The sequence below is a fragment of the Mauremys mutica genome, chromosome 7 (assembly GCF_020497125.1).
Source record: "Mauremys mutica isolate MM-2020 ecotype Southern chromosome 7, ASM2049712v1, whole genome shotgun sequence".
Lineage (NCBI taxonomy): Eukaryota > Metazoa > Chordata > Testudines > Geoemydidae > Mauremys > Mauremys mutica.
The window spans coordinates 33314683-33333604 of NC_059078.1; the positions used below are offsets into that span (position 1 = coordinate 33314683).

An 18922-nucleotide genomic window follows, 5' to 3' on the forward strand; every position below is an offset into this window, starting at 1 on the left:
CCTCCCAGGGGAGGAAGCTAGCACTCTGGCAGCACTGGAGAAGGTACAGAGGGCACTCTCTTGCGTAGCCCCACACAGATCATAGGTGGCCCCCTGGCACCTCTCCCCTGCTAGGATATTAAACTGGCTCTTTGCCCCAGGACTGTGCCTGATGTTGAGTTGCGCCTCAGAGGGTGGGGCCCAATCACCCTTTACTTCCTTCTCAACACAAATACCCCCACAAACTGGCCCCCTCCTTCCCCTCCAACAGGGCCCAGCCCCAGGGTGAGATGCAGTCATGTGACCAGCACCAGGCTGGCCAAAGGCATCAGCCCAGCATGAGGAGCCCCCTCTCTTCCCTGAGTGGCCCCCATGAACTGAGCGCTCCATCCACCTCCTGTCCCTCCCCCACCAAGTGAGCCCCCAGCCCCCTCCTCCCCCAGCAGCGGGCAGGTGAAGAAAAGGCGTTGGTTTATTTCCTGGTTGCTATAAGAACTGGTTACAGGTTGAGTTAAAAAAACAGACCGATTCTCCTCTCTGATCATGTACAAAACCCAGGCCCGGCTGGGCTTGGTGGGGGAGCTGGGCCCAGCTGGGGACATGGGCTCACGGGGGCACAGCTGTGGCTTGTGGGAAATGAGCAGAGACAGCAGAACCAACCCAGGGAAACAAGAAAAGACAAGTAGTAACTGCATTTGGGGAGAGGGGGCAGACGGAGCCCCTGGCTCCCCACAATCCTGACACACACACACCCCCAGCCCTGAAGAGGGAGGGGGAGTTTGTGGAAATAAAAAAATATTTAAAAATAGTGGAAGCCACACCCCTGCTCTTCAGCCCCTGGGCGGGTCCCTCAGGGGGCCGGGGGACACGTGGAACCAGACGCTGCAGCCCAGCTTGCCAAGCACACAGGCTCTGGAGATGGCGGAGGTGCGGCTCTGGGAAGAGGGGCCGGGCTCAGTCCTCCAGGATGATGGGTTCACTGGTGCTGGCAGGGTGGGCTGGGGGCCCCGGCACCAGCGGCGCTACCACAGGCCGTATGGGCAGCACTGGCTTCACCTTGAGTGGCAGGTTGGGCCTACGGGCAGCTCGGCGCATCTCCAGGTGGGTGAGAGCCTTGCGCAGCGCCCTGCAGGAGACAGACAGCGGGTCAGAGTGGGACAGCCTGTAAGCAGGGGGTCAGGGCCCCTCCAAATATCCCCCCAGGCAGGGGCGGCTCTACCTTTTTGGCCGCCCCAAGCAGTCATGTGCGGGAGGCGCCCCGGAGCCGCGGGAGCAGCGGACCTCCCGCGGGCATGACTGCGGAGGGTCCGCTGGTCGCGCAGCTCGGCTGGACCTCCCGCAGCTGCGGACGGTTCACAGGTCCGGCGGCTCCGCTTGAGCTGCCGCAGGCATGCCTGCGGGAGGTCCAGCCGAGCCGCGGGACCAGCGAACCGTCCGCAGTCATGCCTGCGGGAGGTCCACTGGAGCCGCGGGACGAGCGCCCCCTCCGCAGTCATGCCTGCGGCAGGTCCGGTCGTCCCGGGGCTCCAGTGGACCTCCCACAGGCATGACTGCGGCAGGTCCGCCGGCCCAGCCTGCCGCCCCCCCGGGAAAGGGCCGCCCCACGCGCGTGCTTGCCGCGCTGGGGTCTGGAGCCGGCCCTGCCCCCAGGCTGCTGGAGGTCCAAACAGGCACAAGCCAGATAGCTCCTGCTGCCGCAACACACAAGAGCCCTCAGCTCGGTGAGGGGCAGCAAGTCACAGCAAGAATGAGCCACAGCCCCTGCCCTCCTCCCAGAGGGTGGGGGGGGGAGGGGAGGGGAGATAGAATGCCCTCCCCCATTCAAAGACTAGTGGGTTGGAGTGGGGGTGAGACTAAATCCCCCAATTTCCCACCATCCGAGAGCTTCGATTCTCCCCCAGCTGGCCTTGGGGTGCTCCCCACCAATCCCCTCCCATTACCAAGTGTTCCCTCTCCCTGTCCCACCATCTGCCATGATTTCCCCCGTTGTCTGGTGGGACCTGTCCTCCATGACCTAGTGACTCCCCTTCCCCCCGTTACCTGGGGCCCCCTCTGCCCCTCACCCCCAAGGTACCTGGTGTCCTTAGTGGCCACGAAGACAACAGGGTTGGGGGCATCAGCTGGGTTCAGCTTCTGACGCTTGACAGCTGGCTGGGCACTCGACCGCATCCCTGAGGTCATGGGCCGGCCATTGGCCGAAAACGGGACCCCGCTCCCTGCCACCTGCACCAATCACAGACCAGAGCCATCAGCTGGGCCTTACGCTCGCCTCTGCATGGACCCCACCCCCTACACCAATCATAGACCAAAACCATCAACTAAGCCCCACCCTCTATTGGGATCCACTAACCTGACTCCCATGGGGTTGCCTGAGCAGCGCCCCCCTTGGGAAGGGGCTCTAGGGTCCTGGAGCACAGGCAGAAAGTTCTGACAGCAAGCACCCACCCACGGGTGGGGACCCCCCCGGTCACTCATGCCATCGCTGCCCCCCACACCAGAGTGTGTGTGTGGCACTCACGCTGTCATACGCCCTCTTGCCCACGATGCCGGCCAGGCCCCGGTTCTGGCTCATTTGGTTCCGGTTTATGGGCGTCTTGGTGCCACGTGGCGTTTTTGGTTTCAGAGGGGCCTGCGCAGCTGGAAAACCAGACAGCACCATGAGGATCCCACAGCCTAGTTCATTGCCCTCTGCCCCTCCCCGACATCCTAACTCTCCATGCACACCCCTACCCCAATATATTAACCAAACACAGCCCTCCCCCACCACAATGCCCCACTGTACCCCCATGAGGATTCCTGCAGGGCTGCTCCCCAACCTTCCCTTGGGCATTCCTTAACTTGCACTAACTGGGGGGCTTGGGGATGGTGGTGTCCATGGGAATTCCCCTTTAAGTGTCTGAGCCCCACATGCGAGATGAGAATCATTTGCCCAGCAGTGTCCTGCCTGCCCGGTTCCCTCTCCGCACACCTGAGGGTATGAAGGGCGGCATGGCCATGACCATCCCTCTGTTCCCTCGTGTGTGTGCCTGCACGGATCTCATCCTAGGTGACTGGCCAGCAGTCCCACCTCCCAGGTGCCATCAGTGGCCCTGAACAGTGACTGGAACATGGCCTTTCTGAACCTGGCCTCTGGGCTTAAAGCCCAGTCTAGGACACAGCTCTGGACACAGGGCAGCAGGTTACTCCAACGGGAGGGTTCCTGAAACATGCAGAGGAGGCAGCCTGACCTGTGGCTGAAAAAGCTGTGGTACCTGGGGAGAGGGAACGCCTGCCATGTGATAACACTGGAATCCACTGGGGAAGCCATTTAGATGGGCTCTAGGAAGAGACCACTTGTCCCTTAGCGGTGGCAGTTAATGAAACCAAAAGGCAGGGAGACTGGTCCTACTAGGTAAGAGCAGGGCCATAGAGATCTCTCCAGGGTGGAGCTACTTCTTTCCCCCACAAGAGGAATTGTACTTAGGAAAGAAATACAAGAGGAAGTGTAGTTAGGAAAGAAAACAGGGAAATTCACTCTGGATTCAGTGGGAATCTTAAAACACCTTTAGGAGGTAGTTTTTCCACCCCCTGATCTGGATGAAACATGGTATAATGGAGCCAGGGGGCTTGGAGTTTGCTGACGTGCTTGGCTGATAGAATGGCCACTAGAAGATCCACTTTGAGAGTAAGGTGCTGAAGGGAATATTCAGAGAGGGGCTCAGAGGTGGCTACATGAGCCCTGCCAGGCCTTTATTTGGCTTTCTAACTGTAGGGGGGAGAATACACCACATGACTGGACTGGGCTGGCATGCTCTAGCTGCTGCAAGGTGGACCTTGACCAAACTGATCTAGAGTCCACAGAGATTCAGATGCAGACCACACAGTCAAGATTCTTGACACTAGGGCTTTCCAGAGAACTCCCAGACTGAGAATCTTCTCATTGTGAGAAGTTAGCTCTCCACAAGGAGAACCTTCTGCTTAAAATCAGTCTTCAGACTTGCAATGAACAGGCTCTATTGGCAGCCCTTAACCAGACAACACGAGTAGGTAGTTGGATGTTTGCGTCTGGATGGAGAATCTCGCCATGATTCTGAGATACTGTATCAGGACAATCTGGTAGTGCTATTGAAGGCAGAGGTGATATTTGAATGAGATCCAGCAACTAGAGATGTTTGTAGGCAGTCTCATCTCTCCCAGAGACGATGGTTCCCCTGTCTGAAGCTGGTCCATCTGAGCACCCCAGCCTGTCCCAGAAGAATCTGGGGTTGAGGTCTTTGCTGGTGGAAGGATGGAGATGCAGAGCTTCTGTCGACCAGTTTAATGATGACATGATACGAATTGGGATGATGACGTGCACGTCTGTCTTGTAAGGCAATACACCGACCTGAGCCAGCCCTGTGCTGGGGGAGGCAAAGCCTAGCTAGCAGCATCATGTCAGAGCAGCCTAAGAGTCGAGGACAGGTTTTCACCATGGCTGATTGATTTAATATGATGTGGGAGGTCACAGAGTTTAAGCCAGGAGGACCATCTAGTCTGACCTCCTGTATAGCACAGACCCCACCCAGTTAACTCAGGCTATTGGGCTCAATAACCAGGAGCAGACTAAGTATTACAGCCCTCACGGGACTAACTAGTATGTGCCACAGGCAGAGACTAGGAAGGAGCAAAGTGCACTACTGCTTGAGGCCCCTGCAATGGCCAATGGTTGTCTGGGGAAATCTCTCCTTGGGAAGGTACAGCACTGATGAACTGGGAGTCAGTCAGAGCTACTATGAACCATCTGGGGTGGGATGAGTTGCTGGAATTTATCATAATCAAGACAGGAGAAATTCCAAAAGTCTGGAAGAGGGCAAATGTAGTACCAATCTATAAAAAGGGGAATTAAGGACAACCTGGGGAATTACAGACCAGTCAGCATAACTTCAGTAGCCAGAAAGATAATGAAGCAAATAATATGTGGTATATCTTGACTTTAGTAAGGCTTTTGATACTGTTGTGCGTGGCCTTCTCATAAACAAACTAGGGAAACACAACCTAAATGGAGCTACTATAGGGTGGGTGCATCTCTGGGAGCGATTTTCGAACCAGTTAAGAGTTATCAGTGGTTCACAGTCAGGCTGGAAGGGCATAACAAGTGGGGTCCCGCAGGGAACAGTTCTGGCTCCGGTTCTGTTCAATATCTTCATCAATGATTTAGATAATGGCATAGAGAGTACACTTATAAAGTTTGCAGACGATACCAAGCTGGGAGGGGTTAAAAGTGCTTTGGAAGATAGGATTGAAATTCAGAATGATCTGGCAGCAGGTTTGAAGTAAATAGGATGAAATTCAGTAAGGACAAATGCAAAGTACTCCACATAGGAAAGAACAATCAGTTGCATACATACAAAATGGGAAATGACTGCCTTGGAAGGAGTATTGCGGAAAGGGATCTGGGGGGGTGGGTCATAGTGGATCATAAGCTAAATATGAGTCAACAATGTAATATTGCAAAACAAGGGCAAACATCCTTCTGGGATGTATTAGCAGGAATGTTGTAAGCAAGACACGAGAAGTAACTCTTCCTCTCTACTCCGTGCTGATAAGGCCTCAGCTGGAATATTGTGTCCAGTTCTCGGCACCACATTTCTGGAAATGTGGATAAACTGGAGAAAATCCAGAGAAGAGCAACAAAAATGATTAAAGGTCTAGAAAACATGACCTATGAGCAAAGATTGAAAAAATTAGGTTTGTTTAGTCTGGAGAAGAGAAGACTGAGGTGGGACATAACAACAGTTTTCTAGTACACAAAGGGTTGTTGCAAGGAGGAGGGAGGTAAATTGTTCTCGTTAAGCTCGGAGGATAGGACAAGAGGCAATGGGCTTAAATTGCAGCCAGGGAGGTTTAGGTTGGACATTAGGAAAAACTTCCTAACTGTCAGGGTGGTTAAGCACTGGAACAAATTGCCTACGGAGGTTGTAGAATCTCCATCATTGGAGGTTTTTAAGAGCAAGTTAGACACACACCTGTTAAGGATGGTCTAGTTATTACCTAGTCCTGCCTTGAGTGCAGGGGACTGGACTAGATGACTTAATAAATTCCCTTCCAGTTCTATGATAAGGCTGAGTTTCTTGAATACTCCAAGGACAGAATCTAGGGAGACTTCCTGATGGGGCTGCCTAGACATCCATGCTCTGTCTTTTCAGATGTCTCACCAGGTACTTTGTGAAGACTCTTGGTCCTCTAGAGATACCAAAGGTCAGCACCTTGCAGTGATAATGGTTGCCCCTACAGTCAGAGGCACTTCCATAGCACAATTGCTCTAGCCCACAGGAAGGGCACATCCTGTAAGTCTGGAACCACAAACCAGCCTTGAGCCTGTAACAAAGGGATGAGGGATGCGAGCGTTGCCATCCAGGAAGGTGCATATGTGCCTGCTTGGCCTTCTCAAGTTGAGGATGGGATGTGGTCCCCCTTTTTTCTTGGAATAAAGAACTATCAGAAGTAGAAACCTCTTCCCTGCTCCTAGGCAAGGCAGGGAGGCCACTTGCAATAGGTTTTCATGAGAAGGGCCCCTGGAGAGGGACAGGAAAGGGGGCAGAGACTGGAACGGGAGTACCCTGGGAGATGATTTATAGTACCCATTGGTCAGTAATTACTCCACTCCACATCAGAGTGAATAAAGGTGGCATCCCAAGATAAGGTTGGGGAGAGGACCTCTGGATTGTGACTCTTGACCTGTGTGTCAAACCTGCTCCCTAGACAATGAAGTTGGGATGGCTAGTGGTGGATGAGAAAACCTAGGCTGCTGCTGCGAGCAGATGGCTGTTCCTTGCCTGGTCTGGCTTCCTTCTGTAGGCCGGAGTACGAATGCCCAATGATCGCAGCAGGTCTCTGGAATCCTTCAGGGAATGTAGAGCATCATAGTACAGGGGCTAAATATCTCTTGAACAGACAGTCTGAAATGGTATTCTGCAACTCCTTTGGGACACCTGGTGCCTGTAGCCATGTGGTGACTCCTATGGCCATGGATCTAGCCACATATCCCAAGCATCTATGGCTGCTTGGAGAGATGTTTGCACCAGTGACAGATGTTATTGCCTTTAGATATTGTGTATCCTCTTAACAAAGTCTACTGATAAAGGGAGCTACTTTCTCCCAAGTTAGAGTCCGACTCAGAATAGTGCTTGGTAATTTGCTATCTGTACCTGGGACGAGGCAGAGAAATAAGATTTTCTACCCCAGAGAGGTCGAGCTTTCTATTCGGGGTTTTGTCTTTCAGTGTAGAGATCAGTGGACCAGCCTGTCTGTCTGATTCCGAGACCACCAGGAATCCAGAGACCAGGTGGGTGTAGAACTTCTCAGCTCCCTTCTGCAGAACTTGATCTCCTTTTTCCTCCGCTTGCTTTGAAGTTGGGGTGAAGGTACCCAGGGGTTTCCAGAGATCTGTGACTGGCTCCACTGTGCCCTTCCCAACTGGCATCACCATCCTGTCCAGAGCAGAGATGTCAAGCAGTCTGAGGGATCTTGGATCACTGAGGTCTCAGTTTCTAGGGCATCAGAGTCTGAGTAGTCTGCTCCTGAAATACTCTGTAGCCATCCAGAGCAGAGGAGGCTGCTTTCTCAGGTGAGACAAGGAGGGATCTATTGGAGAGGTTGGAGACACTGCTCCTCAGTTTCAGGACCGGTCTCTCCCTCCTCTGCAGGATGTTCTTCCTCATCTCTAACCCTCCAAGCGTCTCACGGCCAAGGTATCTGGGTCGTCTCTTAAGGGGCCCTTGTAGTCAAAGCTGCAGGAGAGCGGAACATTCTTTGCTTGCCAGTGTGCTAGAGGGAGAGCTACTTCTGGAGGATTTCAGAGTGGAGCCCAGTACGGCCACAGTGAAGAGCTGTAAGAGTGGGGCAGGTCAGACCACTGCCATGGATGTGGGTGTCAGAGGACAGAACAGCGCTCTGAAACAAGTGGTGCTCCCTGGAGAGGAGCCCTTCCCAGAGCCCGGTATACGGGCGGGAAGAGGTGGTGTCTGGAGAGGGAGAGGAGATTTCCTGCAACAGCAGTGTGACCTCTTGGCCGGTGTGTCAGCACACCTGTTGAAGATTGTTCTGTGTGTAGCATCCTTGGGACCAGAGAAGTAGCAACTCCCCAAACCAGAAACTGTTCGAGTCTATCACTGGTGCTGACAGCTCCAATGCCAACAAATTTGTCATTTTAGTACTCACAGGTGCTGGACCACTCGATTCCTTGTCACTTGCCCCTGGATTCTGAGAGGGAGGGGACCGAAGACCAATGACTTTTCTTAGGCCTCTCGGCACCTCCTCGTTCCTGGAAGGTAGATTGGTGCCTAAAGCTATGTGTGGTCTGGTGTTCTCGGCAAGTCTGCCTCAGTGGGGAGGATGTGGTACCAGTCTTCAGCACTGGAGCAGCCAGTGATGCCAAGCTGACTTTTGGCAGCTGTGGCTGGCCTATTGGTACCATTTCAGATTCCCCCAATGGTACCGGTCTCAGGAGCTGCATCCCAGCTGCCAGCAGCACTGACTGCCAGGGACTTGAAGTGGAAGGTCTTGTGTGGAGCCAGATATCCATTCTTCTGGGTTCAAAGTGCTCCCCGACTGCTCCAGAAGCAGCATTTCAGCCGAGTGTCCCTGATTGTCTTGTTGACAAGAAGGACTAGCAGAGAGTGCACCAATCGGATACATGTCTTGCCTAGGCAGACAGTTAAGGGCCATGTCCATGGGAAAGGGGAACAAGCAGAGGATGGGAAGCCTGAGGGCCTTCAATCCATAAAGCACCAAAGAAAAATAAGGAACTTGGGAGAAACAGGGAGGGGATTGTTGAGAAAACTAAGGGAAAAAAGCATTTAAGGGATTAACGCGACCTACCTACCACTAGGAAACATGCTGAGGGCAGCAGGCAGCCACAGCCTGGCTCCATCTCGCTGCCAGGGACAGCAAGAGGAACTGAGGGACGGTTGCATCCACTCTGCCCTTTATGCCTACAGCTGGGGGCATGCAAGGGCATCCAACCTCATGCAAATGCACCTAGAGTGGGATCCACAGACAAGCACTCAAAGACCATGGAGCAACAGCCCTGTTCAAGTGGAGAGCAGTGCTGTCCGGTCAATGCGGGGGCTGAGGAGTTTCCCCCTTGGGATCGGGGTAAGGGCTGGTGTGGGGCATGGGAAGCCAGGCAGGTGTGGGGCTGCAGGCCTCAGTCCTTCCCAGCTGGGCTCTCCCTGCTGTGCCTAGAGCTCTGTGCCCCTGGCCCTTACCCAGCTCCTTGACGATGGTGGCCAGCGGCAGTCGCACCAGGGGGTGAATCTTCAGGGGGGTCTTGGCTGCCTTGGGTAGCCGGATCGAGCCTACGGAGGGAAGCAGAGAGTGGGTATGAGATAGGGGAGCCCATGGTGTCCTCCCTCCCAGCCCAGCACACGTACACTCAGCCTTGATGGCGTTGGCGTTGATAGGGGCATAGGGGCGCCGGGCAGCACGGCGTGGCTGCAGGATGTCGCGGCACATGCGGCGGGCAATGCGGGTCAGCTTGGTGGTCTGCAGCAGGAAGGTCTGGCGGTTCTTGGCCAGCAGCTTGGCCCGGTTGGCACTGGTTGTATAGGGAGAAAGGCTCTGGGCTTCCGGCCTTGACATGTGGCCCCTGGAGTGCGGCTCCTGCGACACAGAAGGGGAGGTGGGTCAGGGCCCAGCATGGGACACTGGGGGAGCCTGGGGGCAGGGACACAGCCCAGCACAGGTTGGACAGAGGAGCCCAAGGCTCAAGTGCTGGCAGTCCCCAGATCTCACCCTGTGGGGTATGTACACCCCCTGGGACCACGAGAAATGAGGGCCTCCCTAGTGCAGCCTAATACCCCTGCCCCCCCGCCCCAGCCCCCAACGCAGGCATTAACCATGGAGGGCTGCACCCATGCCCATCCACTCCAGCAGGCATTACCGAGGCACTGCATGCAGCTCCCTGCATGTCTATGCCCCTGGGCAGGGATTGCCACATCACTGTCAGTGCCCTGCATGCCCATCTCCCGGGAGGTGTTACTGTGGTGCCATGCCCCTCAGCAGGCATTACCGTGGCACTGCGGGCAGCTCCCTCCAGCTGTGTTGGGGTCTTCAGCCCCCCGTATTTCTTCCAGTAGATCCAGCAAGAGGCACAGAGGCGGCACTGCATGTTGGGCGGGCCCCAGGCATACCACTGTGCTGACTGGGTGGCTGAGGGCAAGGAGAGACTGCATCATTAGGGGGAGGGGACTCCACAACCAAGCAACCCGCTGACAGGGAGGCCCAGGGACCCGCCCTCCCCCCCCCCCCCCCCGGGACAGGATCCATGGCAGCAGTCAGGGCCCTCCACCCCCAGGACTGGGCACAGACAACCCCACTCCTTGGAGCCCCATGTCAGCACTCACTGTGGCAGCTCTCACAGGTCAGCCCCTTCTGGAAGCCAGCCCCGTTCATGCCAGGCTTGGAGCCCACCGAGATGATCTGATTGGGATTAGGTTTAGTGCTGCCAGGGGAGGAGACACAAGGTCACACCCAACTCCAGCTCCAGCCCACCCGCCACCTAGGAGGAAGGCAGGTGGCCTGCTCCCCACAGTGCATGGGACAGGCACCTCTTACCCCAGCCCTCCATTAGAAGGAGACATAGTCCCTCCCTCAGGCCTAGCCTCTTGTCGTCCTGTCCTAGCTCCCCCACATGCTCACACTGCGGGGGAGGTGACTCCCCCCTCCCCCATGCTCATACGAGGCGGGGGTGAGGGCCACACACACACACACACACACACCCATCCCCCTCCACAATACTCACTAGGTAGGGATGTAGACCTGCTTCAGTTTGCTATCAGCTTCAGCGGCCTTCAACCTTTTCTGCAAACAGAGACACAGCCTAAGCAGGGGAGGAGATGCAGCCCCCTCACTCACCCCCCGGCAGGAGGAAGGCCCAGTCCCAGAGCCCCTTACCTCCCGGGCCCAGCTCACCTGCTGGATGTAGCGGTCGGTGGTTTTCCACATGTAGTAGAACTGCACAATGCTGGCCAGGGACTTCCAGGGCAGCTGCAAGGGCCAGAGAGGCAGTCAGACAGCGCCAGGAGAGCCCCACACACCCAGTGCCCCAGGAGGCATGGGGTGGGAGAGAGACAGCAGTGCCTCAGCACCCCCTGCCGACCTGAGCCAGTGCAGGATCAGTCTCCAGGGCTCCCAGCCCCACTCCTGGGTCCATGTCCCCCCCCAAGATAGAGCAGTCCAGTGTGGGTGCCTGGGAGGTTGTTACCACCCCCGCAGAGGAAGGACTTAGAGCTGGTCCCAGCTGGATCCATCCCCCCCATCCCCACTCACGAAGTCCTGTCGGATGTCATTGAAGTCCTTGCCATACTTCTCCAGCGCCTCCTCAAAGAGCATGGCCTCCGAGGCCGACCACTCCTCCATCTCATCGCGGCACAGCACTGGGCCCCCCTGGGGCACCAGCGTCGACATGGCCTTGGCCAGGTCATAGCCGTTCCGCTGCAGCGTGTCCATGGCGTGGAACTGCAGGGAAAGGGGTGGTCAGCAGGCTGTCGCTCCTGGCTGCCGGGGGACACACGAGGCCCCGAGCCAGCACCCCGTGAGAGGAGTGCAATGTTCCCCAGGGGTTACATCTCTCAACCTCTGGGCAGGGGGCAACCCAAGCCCCCCAGCCTTGAGTCAGGAGGGTTGAGGCAGCTTCTGAGGCCCCTGTAACATCCAGTGAGTCACCTTGGGCCGTGGGGGCCCTTCAGGAGCCAGTGGGGATAAGGACACCACACAAATGGACTGCAGAACTCAGAAAACACACAGCCTGTTCCCTGCCCCCCCATCTCCTTCTCACCAGTGTGATGTCCCGGGAGGCGGCAGCTGCGCTCATGTGCAGACTGGGCTGCCGGATGGAGCTGCTGCAATCCAGAGCTCGAGCAAAAGTCCCGACAGCCCTGGGGAGGGACACAGGTTAGCGACAACCCAGAGCCCAAGGGGGCCTCACGTGAATCAAGCCGCCCCCCCCCCCCGCCCCCAAGTCCATTGAGCACCATGCCCCCCTCCCCCGCCGGCGTCTCACCGAGCCACCACCAAGAATTGGTCGATCTGCCGGTCGGTGAGTGGGTTGTCAGGGTCCCAGACCTTCATCTCCATCTTCTGCTGGTTCCGATTGTCCGACTCACCTGTGGGGAGGGGCCAGTCAGGAAAGACAATACTGCATCTCTTCCCCCAGCCCCCACCCCGAGAGAGACAGGCAAGGCACATGGCTCCCCTAGGGCATTGGGGTCCTCCCCCTGGGACATGGTTCCCCCAGACAGCGAGGCTGACCTCCCCCAGGGGCACAGATAGGTCCAGGAGACACCCTCCCCCATCACCTTCAGCCAGCCGGTCGGGGATCTCAGCTTGGTACTTGCAGCCGACCCGGATCTCCCCCTGGTCGGCCAGAAGCGTCTTCTGGACAGGGTCAAAGACCAGCGAGTAGAAGAAGCAGTCCTGGGGTAGGGGCAGAGGGATGAGGCAGGGCACCCCAGCAGACTGGTCTCCCACAACCCTGCCCCACCCAGAAACAGCTCTTCCCATCCTCCCAAGAGAGAGCTCTGCCCTGGTTTCAACCCTTCTCACCTGCAGTCAAGCAAGGGGCAAGTCCTCCTTCTTCCCTGCCCCCACCCCCTGACCAGTTCCAGGGGGCTGAGCCCAGCCCCTCAACCCCTGCAGGCCCAGCCCCTCCACGGGCCCAGCTCCTCACCTCCTTCTCCAGGTACTGGCTGAGGATGTCAGTCTCGTTGAGCAGCGTGACGCTGCATTTCCCCCTGCAGGAACCAAGCACAGGTCACATCACAAGCTGGGCCCATGGCTCCCCCTGCTCCAGATCAGGGCCCTGAGGGATCCCCATCCTGCCAGACCCACCAGCAGCAGCGTCAGCCCTGCAGAGCTGCTGCCCCAGGCTCACACCCCTCCCTGTGCAACAGCCCTGGTGCTGGATCCCCCCAGAGGACACAGAGTCGGGGATGGCAACAGGGAGGCACGAAACCCAGGATAAGGCCCCCCAGGCCTAGGATGCCCCTCCCTCAAAAGAGCCCTAGTCCCCATGCCCAGCAGAGCTCCCCCACGCACCGTATGTGGGTGGCTGGCAGCGACTCAAACTGGCGCGACAGGAAGAGCTCACGATGCTTCAGCTGGTGCCGCTGCTGCTCCGACACCCCCGGCTGCTTCGACTCCTCCTCAAACTCCCCTGCAGCAGGACACAAGAGTCAGGGGCTCCCAGCCTCCCCACCTCCCCCTGAGAGCCCGCAACACCACCATCTCCCCTCAACAGACAGCCCCACAGAGACCTCCCTAACAGAGAGCCCCATGGAGACCCCCTCCCCCGACACACACACACACACACACACTCACTTCTCCCTGACAGACAGCCCCACAGATACACCAACCCCTACAGCAAAATCAGACCCCAACCTCCCACATGCCAGCCCCAAGGCTGCTACTGTCCATCCCTAATCACTCACTGCCCCCAAGTGCACACCCCCCACCCAGTCCCAGGAGCAAAGCTCTGCTGCTCCCATCACCCACTATCCCCCAGGAGCAGAGAGTACTATCCTACCCCCCATTCAGCCCCCAAGCTGAACCCTCCCCTTCCTACCCCCACCACAGGTTCACAGCACACTGCCCTGCCCAGAACAGGGGAACCCCCAGGATTAACCATCCCCTCCCTGGCCGGGGGCACCCATAACTCCCCCTGGAGCAGAGCACCTGCCTGGGGTTAACCCTCCCCATGCTGAAAAGCAGAGTGTTCCCCCTCCCCAATAACCCCCGGAGTACAGCACCGCCCCGGGTTAACCCACCCCCGCTGCCCAAGAGCAGAATGCACCCCCCTCAGAACCCTCCCCCTAGCAGAGCATGCTCCCCCATCTTCAGAGGCCCAACCCACCCACCGCCAGCAGGAAGTGGCCAAGCTGCACCACCGCCAAGAAGCTCATTGTTCTCCAAGCCCCACTGTCTCCAGCACTTGGCAGCAGCCCAGTGGGGGATGGCACTGATTCCACCCCTGTTCACGTGTTCAGGAAGCCCTGCGGGGTGGCGGCAGGGTAGGTGGGGACAGCCCCCTGGGACCCAGTCCCACTCCTCGCCCACTCCACTTGGGCAGAGTCAAGGGTGGCCCCCACCGAACAGGCCCAGAAACCCCAAGCCCAGGCAAGCAGCTAGCACAGGCCCCAGCCGGAAGAGCTCCCACGGCCTGTTAACCCTACACTGCCCATGGCCTCCATGCTGCACCAGCCTCATATGTGAGGGGCTAGGGAAAGCTGGGCAAGCTCCGCCCCCAGCACCCCTCACTCCTGACCCACAGCCCCCTGCTGTGCCAGCTCCCCCCCCCCCCCCCGCCTACAGCTCTGCTGGTGCCCCTCACTCCCAATCTGCAGCCCCTGCTACAGCTCTGAACTGAGAAATGAACATCCCCACCCCCACCCCCCCACACACCCCCTAGGCTTGGGTCTTATCAGTTGCATTTGCTGATTGTGTGTTTGACACCAGTGCTCTTGGGGCGAAAGGTCAAAGTCTTGGCACCTGCAAGACCCTTCACAGATCCTTGGGCACTGCCCAGTGCAGGGTGAATAGGTGTGAGACAGGGAGGAGGAGGATGTGGGACCCTGACTGTACTGTGTGCTGAGGGGCTCATCACCCCAGAGACACCCCCTGCCCCATACCACAAATGACAAGGATTAGTGCCACTCTTACCCAGTGCCTGCAGCCTAGGGGAAAGGGAAGGAGGAGGAGACGGGGCTGGGGAAGGAGCTGGCAGCTCTCCTAGCCAGGCAAGCAGGGAGCTGCCCAGGGAGGGGCGGGCGGGATGGCCTTTCACCCACTAGCTCCAGGTGGCAGCAACTCTACTAGCATGTCTGCCCTGCATCACAAGCACGGGGCCATAATCTTCCCCCAACCAGCCCCACCCCACACATGCCCCACTGCCCCCCAACAGCATCCCACACACATCCCAGTGCCCAAGACTCCACACCTGAGAGAGCCACTGCTTCCCAACGACTAAGACTGTCCCCCAACCCTGTGCAAGCCCCTACTACTTCATCCCCAAAGATAGACCCACCCCCTGCTAGCCTGAGACAGCCTAATAGCCCCCCAAGACCTCTACCCCACTCCACACACACACACACCCCAAGACAGACCCATATCAGCCCCAGGCCTGCCAGTAGAGCCATGGGGATGGGCCCCAGCACTCACGAGCGTTGCTGTCAGCCAGGCTGTTGAGGCTGCTGGAGATGTCCCGGCGCCGGAAGAGACACACCACCTTTGCCTCCACATTGCCATTGGCTGTCTGGGGATGAGAGCAGGACACTGCCTGAGAGGAGGGGCTGGCACTGCTGTTCCCCTGGGAGTTGCTCCTCACCACCCCCATATCCTGGACACAGCACTCGGTGCAGCCTCCCAGCTGGGGCACTGAGGCAACCGCCAGGGGATGCCAGCTCCCTCCCATACTTACACATGGCAGGCTCAGAGCAGCTGCAGTGCCCCCAGGAGCAACCTTTCAATCTGGCCAATGGGTCCCTCCTGTAGAGGGGGTCTGGCTACAAATCCCCAAAGGTGGGGGGGGGGTCTGGCTGCAGATGTATGGACAGGGTACATCTGTCTGTTGCTCCCAAGCCCAGTAGGGGGTGCAGGGCGGGGGAGGGGTGTGAGTCTCTGGTGTGTGTGGGGGGGTGGATGTCTAGCTCTGGTCCCAAAGCCCGAGGGAGGTGGGTCTTTGGTGCATGGCTGCTGGGGGTGAGCATACAGGTACCAGCTGTGGTCCTGTGGCCCTAAGGGGTGCATGCAGGACATGTGGTGGAGGGGGGGGTCCCCTGGGTGTGGTCCCATGGCCCCTCACCTTGTTGAGCTCCTCAATGCGCCGGACGAGGTAGGGGTTACTGGAGGAATTCTCAAAATAGACGTAATCTGCAGAGACAATTGAGACTGAAGATGTCAGAGGGAAATCAGGAAAACAGGCAGGCACCCAGGAAGCACAGGCTGAACCCTCAGAGCCATCACACGAGCCACCTGTCCCCACGGGGGCACACCACCACCTTCAGTCTCCACCCCAGTGCCACCTGCTCCAAATGGGGCATTCATCTCCTCCGTGGAGCTGCCTCACCTAGACTGCCCCAGCTGTTTCATACTCGCCTGCCAAACACCCTGTGTATCCATGGGGTTTCCTGCCCCAACCCTAGGCCAGGCCCTGAACAGCAGTAGCCAGGCAGCCCCCAAAGGGTGGGGTCCCTCTCCCAGTCTCCATCTCACCAGTCAGCACAGGAGCAGGCACCAATACATTTCTCCCATCAGCACCCACTTGCATACATAGGCAACATTGCCCAGGCTGCAGCACCCCAGAGCAGGGGCCAACTTCCTATCCCACCCCCCTTAGCACCCAGATCTCCCACACTGCCACTCCCAGTCACAGCCAGGCACCAGGTAGCGCCCCCCTGCTGGCACCACCTGCCAAACATCTGCACGGACAGGGCCCAGTCTAAGGGCAGCATTGCCAGTGCCTGGTGATAGGTTCCAGCATGGAGCAGCAAAAGCTAGGCATGGGCAGCATTTACCAGGCTCAGAAGGTAGCTGAGACACAGTGCCCAGGCAGCGGAACAGCCAGGTACTGGTGTAGGCACAGTGCTGCCACGATAGGAGGAGACAACCTCCCACCCCCCTTCCCAAAGCAGCACAACTGCAAAAGGATCTCAGTGTAAGATCAGACACACACACACAGTCAGCACAAGGGCAGGACGTTATCAAATAGAGCAACCAGGAAGGAGAGACCCTTCCCTCCAAAATGAGATGTCCCACAACTGTCCCCACCTCCCAACCAACTGTTCCACACACCATTTCCATAACAAGACCCCCCAAGCTACCCCACATAACTTACCCTCCACAACATCCCCCAACCAGGCCTCCTCCTCCCACAGCCCATAATCCACCCACAACTGCCCCAAAAGTACATACACCTCTCCCAGCCCTCCAACTCCCCCCCCCACAACCCACTCCCCCCACATACACCCTACCCCCCTGGCCTCCCCACAAGCAGATTCCCGCTGACTCCCCCCCCAAAGCACCTCACACCCCACTTGGTCAACTGCCCCACAGACACCCCACAAGCAAACTCCTGACCACACAAACACCTCACTGACCCCCATTTCCCAATTGCTCCCCAGCCAGCCATACCCACAGCTCACCAAGTCCTGTACTCCATACAACCAGCCCACCACCCTGGACCCCATATGGGCCCCACACCCGGTAAATTCCCTTACCCCATGTAACCAAACTCGCTGCCCCCCAAAGGATTCCCTCCACCCCATAACCTGCCAGCTCCCACCACAACCTACCTCATCCCCAAATAACCAGCCCATTACCAGCCCAACCCACCAGCCAGAACACAAGTGCCCTATTTCCCCCCAGTCCTTGAACTTCTTCACACCATGCCACCAGCTCACTACACCAGACTCCTGCCCCCACATAACTAGCCCATCATCCCTAACCCGCATTGTCCACCTCCCCCCCACAACCTGATCCCCCCAACCGCCCCATGCCCTCCAGAGCCTGCGAACACCCCCATACCTGATGAAAGCGCCTCCATATCCCACAGCGCCCCCACTCTGTAACAGCCCCCCCATAACAAACCCGCTGCTCCCCACCCCCAACCCCCTCATATAGCCTGCTCCCTGTGGGTCAGCCCACTCCGCCCCCTCCCCTACCCCGACACAAGGGCGCAGCATGTTGGGGGCAGAACAGCCTCTTCCTCTAGGGAACTAAGGGGGCAGCCTCTCCCCTCTCCCCCCACCCCGTCCGGCCCCACTTCCCCCCACACTGACACCTCCGGCCCGGCCACTCTCCTGGGGGCGCCCCAGCACCGCCTGCCCCGCTCGCTCCCCCAGCCCGCGGCTCCCCGCACCCACCGCCCAGCCCCCCACGGGTCCCCCCGGCCGCGCACTGACCCCCCAGCCCGGTCCAGCCGGGCCAACCCCGCTCTGGCCAGTTCAGTCCCAGCCGGGGGCAGCCCCGGCCCCAGACTCACCCCCCACCCGGTACATATTGGCCGCCATGGCCCCGCCGCGCGATGGGGGAAGCGGGGGGGGGGGTTTCCGTCCGGCTCCGCTCGGGCCCTCGCTAGCCCCGCTCCCGGCCGCTCTTCATCTCCTCCCGCTCCGCCGCGCCACCGCCTCCTCCTCCTCACGCAAGGCCAGGGCCAGGCGGCTTCGGGCGGTTCCGGCCGCGCTTCGGGGGTCTCCGGGAAAGGATCGGGGAGACTCGGAAATATCCGAGGCGGCGCTGGCCCAAATCGGGTCTCTCCGGAAACGTTCGGGTATTTCCGGAACAGCTTCGGGCATCGCCGACGACAGCTCCCGGCGATCGGGTCCTTCCGGCCAGCGACTCCAGTCCGGGTGGCCGGCGCCGGGCAGAACTTCGGGCCTTGCCAGCGATCTTCGGGTAAATACGGAGACTGCAGCATTCGGCTATTTCCGGACGGAGACTGCCCCGCTCGGGCCTTTCCGGAGGGAGACCGCAACGCTGGGTTTTTAACCCATTCCTCTCCGAGAGGCTCTGCAGCGAGGCTGCCCCTGGAACAAGGGGCAATTCCCAGCAGCCTCAACTGCACCAGGGTTATTTGCATACATGTACATATGCAATTTTACAGCTGTGCAGCCCAAAATAGCCACTAATGTATTCCTCATGCCCATGAATTCACTGATTGCAAGGGGATCCGGCATCCAAAGGTGAGATGCAGCCACCTCTGGAGTGGGGCACCATTGCACTAATTCCAGTGTCCACAGAGCCCCAGCAGAGAGGCGTAGATGTTCTCTCTGTATCCGACTAGACTTGGGGAGCTAAATCCCTCATTTCTCTCTCCCCACACTCTGGAACCAAAGCCTCAACACGCTCCTGCCCCCCACCTCCCCCTGCTGTGTTAACAGTGATCCCTGCACTGCCCCATCCTAACGCAGGCTAACTCCACCCTCTGCTG

General features: G+C 58.3%; 1 protein-coding gene across 1 annotated transcript; it reads right to left on the reverse strand.

Moving 5' to 3' along the window:
• Nucleotides 1–433: 433 nt before the first annotated feature.
• Nucleotides 434–18239, reverse strand: MTA2 (metastasis associated 1 family member 2). Its single transcript, XM_045023317.1, has 18 exons — nt 17975–18239; nt 15797–15864; nt 15154–15247; nt 13036–13153; nt 12668–12731; nt 12297–12414; nt 12002–12104; nt 11777–11876; nt 11269–11457; nt 10912–10986; nt 10742–10800; nt 10344–10441; nt 10010–10149; nt 9372–9600; nt 9207–9296; nt 2498–2616; nt 2054–2202; nt 434–1105 (listed from the first exon to the last, which is right to left on the reverse strand). The coding sequence occupies exons 1-18, from the start codon at nt 18000–18002 to the stop codon at nt 934–936; spliced, it is 2013 nt and encodes a 670-aa protein (XP_044879252.1). The 5' UTR covers nt 18003–18239; the 3' UTR covers nt 434–933.
• Nucleotides 18240–18922: the final 683 nt, after the last annotated feature.